Source organism: Arabidopsis lyrata, assembly GCF_000004255.2.
Source record: "Arabidopsis lyrata subsp. lyrata unplaced genomic scaffold ARALYscaffold_4, whole genome shotgun sequence".
NCBI lineage: Eukaryota > Viridiplantae > Streptophyta > Magnoliopsida > Brassicales > Brassicaceae > Arabidopsis > Arabidopsis lyrata.
In genome coordinates, this window is record NW_003302552.1 from 6,752,472 (window position 1) to 6,760,776 (window position 8,305).

At 31.8% G+C, this 8,305-nt stretch overlaps 1 protein-coding gene across 1 annotated transcript; it reads right to left on the reverse strand.

Moving 5' to 3' along the window:
* Positions 1 to 3,609: 3,609 nt before the first annotated feature.
* On the reverse strand, positions 3,610 to 7,193 carry LOC9316869 (putative peptidase YMR114C). The gene is made up of 8 exons (XM_002880756.2): positions 6,878 to 7,193; positions 6,636 to 6,792; positions 6,464 to 6,549; positions 5,910 to 6,022; positions 5,550 to 5,615; positions 4,907 to 5,016; positions 4,752 to 4,817; positions 3,610 to 4,572 (listed from the first exon to the last, which is right to left on the reverse strand). Exons 1-8 carry the CDS (start codon positions 6,970 to 6,972, stop codon positions 3,796 to 3,798), a joined length of 1,470 nt encoding a protein of 489 aa, XP_002880802.1. The 5' UTR covers positions 6,973 to 7,193; the 3' UTR covers positions 3,610 to 3,795.
* Between the last annotated feature and the right edge of the window lie 1,112 nt (positions 7,194 to 8,305).

An 8,305-nucleotide genomic window follows, 5' to 3' on the forward strand; every position in this document is an offset into this window, starting at 1 on the left:
AAATATAAGATTTACCCAAATATGTATGTAATATTATTAAAACATACACAAACTACATTTCTATGTATCTAAAATCTTATAAATACTTTATAAATACCTTATAAATGCATTTTAAATACCTTTAAAAAATCTTGTAAAACCTTTGAAAAACCTTAAAAATCCTTTAAAATAACTTGTAAAACCTTTAAAAACACCTTATAAAACCTTATAAATACTTGGATCGAATCTTCAAGTAGTAGTTACAATCCATAAGTACCTTATAAACCTAATAAAACTTTATAAAAATTTCAGATTTTAAAAGGGGCATTTTTGAAAAAGGGCACACTAAAAGGGGTATTTTTAACAATTTCCCAAATATATATACATATACATGTACATTTAAATCAAACAAAACAATAAATTATATCTATAGATAATTTTTTAAAATAAATTCTAAAGTTGGAATGTATTTACAAGTTATGCCAAACAGATCTAGGAAATAAAAGTATCTCTTAGCAACGATTTAGTATGTTTCAAATTTACAAACAGATTTAAGAAATATAATACATTAACACGTTTTCTTAGCCTATTAATATGACGATATCTCTTTACTTTCTTATAATTCACCACATTTAATTCAAAATATTTACTCCCTCCAATCAATCCATTATTTTCCAAAAATCTTGATACAATCTTTCTAAAAATCTAGACAATACTTATTTATTCTCTACAAAAATATATTCATAGCAAAAAAATTTTAAAAAAATATTTACTACAATTAAAAGTCGGAGTTCTAGGTATATTCCTAAAAATCCGAGTAGATATATTTGAGTTCTATAACAATTAAATATATATATATATATATATATATATATATATTATGGAAACCATTTAAAGCATACTTTTAAATTAACTTGAATTATATATTTTTAAAATAAAAAATATTATTAAAAAGAAAAATAACAAAAATGATGTTTAATTTTACAGGACGGGGTTATATGGTGAGATGGGTTTGAGTCGATATTTATATGGGACGGTATATCATGGGTAAAATCCTAGAATTGAAAATCAAAATACAATTATACAATTATAAACACTAAACAAAACAAAAAAATATTTACAAAACAAATACAACTTAAAATTTAAAATTTTTAGTATAAAAAATTGATCCGCGGTATAATATAAAAATATATAAGTTTGTTTAAATAAAATAAAAAAACAATAAATTATATGTATAGATAATCTTTAACAAAAAAAATCTTCGGTTTTCTAAAAAAATATAGTCCCGCGGTGTACAGCGGGTTAAACACTAGTTAAGTTACATTGCCAAATAGACCAATAAGAAGAGAGTGAAACCTTACTTTTATATGTATGATTCCATAAACAAAAATTCAAAATCTCTATAATTTCTAATAACCCACAAAATTTAATTATATTGATCAATTCTTAAGATCTCTTCCATCCAATATCTACATAAAAACCGTTTAAAGTAACATATTTATTATTAATTAAGGCGCATAAAACTGGTATATTCCAAACAAAATCAAATTCGATTAAACCTATTTTCCGAAAATCTCGACTCAATCTTTCTAAAAATCTAGACAATACTTAATTCTTCTCTACAAAAATATATTCATAGCAACGATTTTAAAGAAACTATTACTACAATTAAAAGTCGGATTTCTAGGTATATTCCTAAAAATCCGATAAGATATATTTGAATCCCATTTAGATTTAGTTAAGGTTGCAATTAAATTTTCCTTGACCACCAAGAAATTATTAACCTAATTGTCTTGCCCCTATATATACTCTTTAGCTTTACCTCTCATCAGACCATCCCCTACATATTTTCTATATCGTGATAACACACCTTTGTCTTCAAACTTTATTTGTATTACGTGTTGATGTACGCTTTTCTCTGTTTCCACAGCCTCCCCAACCCGGTGATTCCAGAAACAACCGTGTTGGAACCCCATGCGGCGACGGATGTGGGAGTGATGAAGCTGATGGAGAGGTGTAAGATTTGATTACAGCAGTTTGAGATGAGCTTTAGTGTGTAGACAACGTTAGAGACGGAGACGAGAAGGAGCAGCCTGACCATTAGTTTGGATACGGGTCGGATCGGTGAACCGGATCCGGATAAATTATGTGCCCACATTAGCTTCTCTAATGTACCTTTCTGCTTATTCAACTTCATCTCAAGAACTAAAGAAATAAAATCAAAATTTTGGAGGAATAATTGATAACAAATATTTCGATCGGAACAAATTTTATGGATTTAAGAAGAAAGTGAGATTGAAGAGAAGAAGATGCAGTGGCTCTGTTCAGATTTTCTAAAACAAAAAACAAAAGGGTCTTATCGTGAATGAGACTCGTAATATTTTAAAGTATATTTTAAAATATTAATATATAAACTAAGTAATATGAGATTTTATGTATAACAAAACGTGTATAATATTAATAATATTTGAACTCTATAACAATAAAAAATATAAACCATTTAAAGCAAATTTTTAAATGAACTTGAATTATATATCTTTTAAATAAAAAAATATTATTAAAAATAAAAATAAGAAAATGATGTTTAATTTCACAAGACGGGGTTATATGGTGAGACGGGTTTGAGTTGATATTCATACGGGATGGTATACCACGGTGGAATCTTAGAATTGACAATCAAAATACAATTATACAATTATATAATAATTGTGTAGTTACTTTTAAATTAATGTGTGGTTGACAAAAACAAATACACTAATACAATTCATAAACACTAAACAAAACAAAAAATATTAACAAAACAAATGCAACTTAAAATTTAAAAATTTTAGTGTAAAAATCAATACGCGGTATAATATATACATATATAAGTACATTTAAATCAAACAAAACAATAGATTATATGTATAGATAATATTCAACAAAAAAATCTTTGATTTTCTAAAAAAAAATATAGCTCCGAGGTGTACCGCGGGTTATACTCTATTACTCACTTACTAATGGAAATTAGATGATACTAAATGTTAATTTAGATGTTAGATTTAGAATTTTTTTTATGTTTTCGTTTGTAGATGTAGGAAAACGGCGGAAAAAACGAAAGGTTGTAGTAGGTTTAAAATATTAAAGCTTTAGTGTTTGCAAAAATTGACTATCATAAAAGCCAATGAACGTTTTTAATAGTCGAGAAAATGACAGCCAAAAAGCAGTCTTGGCCTGGGAGAAATATGTAGTACTAGTTTTTAGGTCTTGTAGATTTCTAAGAACGGATGAAAAAAAGTTGGGAATAACATATTGTAAGGGGTTTTTAGGTTTTCGATTGTAAATTTAGAAGAAAAAAAACATTAGGGTTTATAAATAAAACAATCTTTAGGGTTTATAAAAATAGGCTGTCATAAAAGCCCATTATTTTTTTTTTGTTGAAAGTCTTTTTTTCAATGAGATTTGTTTTTCATTTTTAAGATAAAAGTGATGAAAGTGTGAAAGTGTGAGATTTAAGACAAAAGAGACGCAACCATTCGAGACTCAAGTTCAAGGCCTTCTTTAATTGAATGCAAAAATTATATTGAACCAAAAACCTTTTGTACACTTAATGCTTCTGATTGTTTAAAAAAATTTAAAACACAACAAAAATTCAATAATAACCATCCACCAAGGACATTAAAAACCCAATTCATTCATAATACTATTACCTTAGATCAAAGATCAAACACTACATATACAATATAAGCAACATTCCAAAAACGACGGTACCTATCTAACATTATCTACAACCAAAGTAGCCCAAAATGGTTCTCATAGATGTTCCGTAGACTCGAACTATTTCTCATCGAAAAAGAAATGTAACGTAGACTGCGTCTCCTTAGGTTTTTTGATGTTAGGTTTCCCCTTTCCTTGGTTCCTTCCGTGTTTCCCACTACTTATAACATTTTGCAACCTCTCAGAGTGTTTCCGTGGCTTTTCTTGAGCTGAGAATACCTCATAGTCTCGCTTTGTCCCACTCATCCTCTTTTCTGAAGACTTCTCACTAAACTCTAAGACACCTTCCATCGTGGTCGGGCAAGTTAAAACTGTCTTTTGGCTTTCATTTCCTGGTTCATCTTCAACAGCCTCATGCGGCTGATTCAATTCCTTATCTTTAGTAAAGCCTTGGGTCTCGGGTTCTTCTTTTGAGATTCTTTGGAGATCAAGGTTGTAGGACTCAGCCGGTATACTGGCATTGCTCTCACCTGTTTCGTTAGTAAGACCAGTCTTTAGGGATTTGCCTTCTTCATTTGTACCCTTCTCAAATTCATTCTTTACAGGTTCGGGATGGGATGCAACTGCCGAGTTATCTTCAGTAAATGGTTCTGCTTTCACAATCTCTTGAAAACCTATATTTTTGGCTTCATTCAATATATCTTTCTCCCCGCCTAGTTCTTCAATTTTCTTTACGCTGTCAGAAAATGTGGCCTCTTCATAACCTCCAACCATAGGTTCCTCTTTCAAATCAACTGAGATATTTGCATCGGTCGATTTGGTTTCTTTGTCTCCTTCTTCTGTTTTGCGCGAGAAAAACTTCGAGATCAAGCTATTTTGTGAAGCCTTTAGCGGTATCTGCAGGTGGCACAATCCTCAAATATTTATAAATGACGATAAGTGTACAAAAACATAGCTTGCTATATGAAAATTAAGAGACTTCCAAGACGTGATCCTGAGAATAGGTTTAATGAGACTTGAGATGCAACTAGAGACCTTCAGTTGTATACTAACAAAAGGAATCTGGTTAACCGAACCTGTTGAATACACTCTGGTCCATCAAACGTTGGTTTACCAATTGCAGTAGTTACTGGATACCATACCTGAAAGTTCAAGCTTCAATCTCAAATAAATGAAAAAGGAACGAAAAAGGAAAGACCACTATTATATGCGAGGAACTAAGTAAGCATACCAAATCCGATTTTTCATATGGTGAAAGTAATGGTTGCAGTTTCGTCGTCGAGGGATCATCTAACCATGTGTCGACTGAATCCTTGTCACCCAGAATTACTGGCATTCTGTCTTATGTGAAAAACAAACAAACACGTGTTAACACAAAAATTCAGGACGGCTGCAAATCAACAAAACTATCACCAACAGCTGCTTATAATGTAAGCTTTGTATAAGAAAAGCTACTCTCAATATTAAATTAAAACCAGGGTTTTGGGATTGGTCCATTTATTAACAATACATTGCATAAACAGCCACTGCTTGTTCTTTTCTGAATACAGTACCTTTAGAAGTTCAAGAGTCTCATGCAGCATGTATCTTTTCTAAAGGATCTTATCAAATCAGATGTAATTAAAAAAAACAGAAACAACTCAATACTAAATGATACTCGAAGTTCATGTATCCCTTAATGTGCGGGTCCAATCAAACTTAGTTTTGAACAACGAGTAACACAAGCTTCAAGGTCCATAGAGAATAAATAATTCCCAACTTCATATGCTATGTGTTTCAATGTGCTACTAAGTATCTTTAGTATATATGAATAAGGGAATAGATCTCATTTAAGAAAAAATTCACCCGATATAGCCAGTGTATATATTACTAACCATGGAGCCATTGGAGGGGTGAAGAGGAAGTGGTTGTTAAAATCGTGAAGGTGTAAAGTGTCTCACCTGCAAGAAAAAAAAGTTACTGTTACTTAAATTCAAAACAGGCGAGATATTCTAGCTACCAAAAAGGACCTATACGAGATTCATTCAGCAAGTCCTTTAAGTTTTGCTTCAATATTCCAATACACGACCTTAAAATTTCCTACCGAGTATATAGAGGTTAAAAACGCTGAGAAAGAAAGATAGTAAGCAATTCAAATATCTCTAGAAAGGCTAATGGAAGTCTAGGAAATGTGTCGGGATCGGCTTCAATAAGAATATAAACAGAGCTTAAAACAAAGAAGATAAACGGTTCACCTCCTGAGTTCTGCCAAGAATCAAAAAGAGCAGCAAATACGAGAGGTCTCCCATCCTCAAAATGGATGTAGTACGGTTGCTTTTTTGAACCTTCCTTCTTCCACTCATAGAATCTTCAAAACGAATCTTACTGTAAGTTTTTTTAAGACTTTTCGCATTGACAAAATCAAAGACTATCTGAAAGTTTGTATCCAAAACTCATTGGCTCAACAGTCCAACACTATACATTAATAAACAATACGTTAAAGCAGATAGCAAACTAACAGCAGATAAAATGGAAGCAAACATTTACAAACAATCTGATCCTACAGATATAACAGATTCCTACGTAGAACTCATTAACAGAATAATTGCTCTCGAAGAATGTTCACAGAAACAAAAGTTAATAACAAAAATTTAGCCTTGAGATTAACAGAGCCAAATTATTAACCATGAAACGAGTGGAAAGAGTAACATTGCTGATCAGAATTTAAAACATCTCTTCCACTAAACTGGGATGCACACAGAGATGGAACATAAATTACAACACTTAAAAAAGAGGAGATAATAGATACCCATCAACTGCAACAAGGCACCTATTCTTGGGAAGCAATCGACGAAAAGACGCTTTCTCAGCCACTGATTCAGAGCGAGCATTAAACTACAAAATATATAAACAAAAACATCTTCACTATATTATTCAATAAACTTCTAATAAGATCCGAATCAGAAAGGGTAAAGTTTAACCATTTTGAAGAAATCTGGCTTATCGGTTTTCTTAGTGAAACCAGGGACTAATCCCCACTTCATACAATGAACAACAACACCATCACCAACTACTTCATTCTCTCTACGCAGAACAGGTATATAGGATCCAGGGGCAATATTGTAAGATGGACGATAACTGATTGACAACAAAAAAAAGGAACAGTTTTTACAATTTGCAGATGCTAAAGATTGAAAATTGAAATTGAGAAAAGAGAAAAGACCGGTCCAGGTGAAGGGAACGGGTAGGAACGGTGTGGCGGTGAGAAGCTCTTTGGATATCGTCAGGTCTCAATGTGCAGCGAGTCCTACCGCACATTTTTACTGATTTTGGTCTGGAGAAGTAAAACCCTAATAAGATCGCTCAAGTGAAATTGGAAGGATTTGGCTTCGTACGGTAGCAATGTGAATGGTCGCCACTGCCAGAGACAAGACGAAGTTCTCTTTCACTGCGGTTCTGCATAAAATGGTAACCGAACCATAGTCCTTGCCTTTTTAATGACTGGAAAAATAAAATAAAAAATAAAAATTCCAATGGTATATTTCCATGTTCTAAAAATCTCAGCCTAAACCGATTACTCCCCACTTAATCGCTAGGTTCACCCTATCCACCTCGATTAATGGTTAATCCCCTTAGAAAATCAGTTACCCGATAACTCTTCGCCTAATCCGATTACTTTCCGCCTAATCCGATTATTTCTTGCCTAATCCGATTATTTCTTGCCTAATCTTACATACCCTGATTATTTTTAGAATGCAAGTGTAAAAAAAACTTTCTATTTTTGTTATTCAATCATTTGAATTGAGAGTTTGTGATGTTTTACAATAACTTATGTTCAAATTTTAATAAAAACCATAAATTTGTAATAAAAATCATAAAAATTTGTCTCAAAAATACATTTTTATATGTTTACTGCAATTTTGAAAACAATATTAGATTAATATGTTTTTAAAATATTAAAATAACCCTAAAACTAATCCTCGATTAATCCCCGATTTTCCGATTAATCGCTAGGCCCATGCCGAGCGCCCGACTAGCGCCTAGCGATTTTTCAAACAAATGTATTTTCCAGCAGAATCTGGTTTTGGTTTACGGTATGTTCGATTTATGTTACAGTTTTTTTTTTTTTTTTTTGTCAACATTTATGTTACAGTTTTTTTTTTCTTTGAATAATCTTTCTAGTCCTAGTGTCGATGTTCTTCTCTAGTTTTTTTCTCTTGGATCTGTAGTTTATAGAAAGAATCAGAAATGAGTGCAAGCAAGTTTGATGAAAAGAAAATTTGTTCCTTCGAATATTTTGACAACCTTTTTTTAGCCGCTATTTCAAATAATCTGAGTTTCGATTTGATTAACAAGTGGTAGTAGACTAATCAGATCGTTACCGTCCTCTTTTATATGTATTCGTTGAATCTCCATTGAATTCATTGGTGGATCGAGTAATCAAATGAATTTTGCTTTTAACTATATGACATATCTCTTTACCCATTTCTGCAAATATCGATGAAAAATTAGATAAATCGATAATCGGGTGAAACTTTTTCCGGCTACAGTTTCTTTCACCGGAATCGGAAATTCATGCGGGAGAAGTTGGTTAATGACCGTTGCTCTTCTCCCGAAATAGGTTTCTTCGTCTTACTCAAAATACATGACA

Bases quoted from the DNA above. Each gene is read 5' to 3' on its own strand.
- LOC9316869 (XM_002880756.2), bottom strand. From the start codon at position 6,972: ATGTGCGGTAGGACTCGCTGCACATTGAGACCTGACGATATCCAAAGA. The intron at 6,550-6,635 runs GTTAAACTTTAC...TATATTTTGTAG, and splicing joins AGCCAGATTTCTTCAAAATG to TTTAATGCTCGCTCTGAATC. The intron at 5,616-5,909 runs GTGAACCGTTTA...TTTTTCTTGCAG, and splicing joins TTCTTGGCAGAACTCAGGAG to GTGAGACACTTTACACCTTC.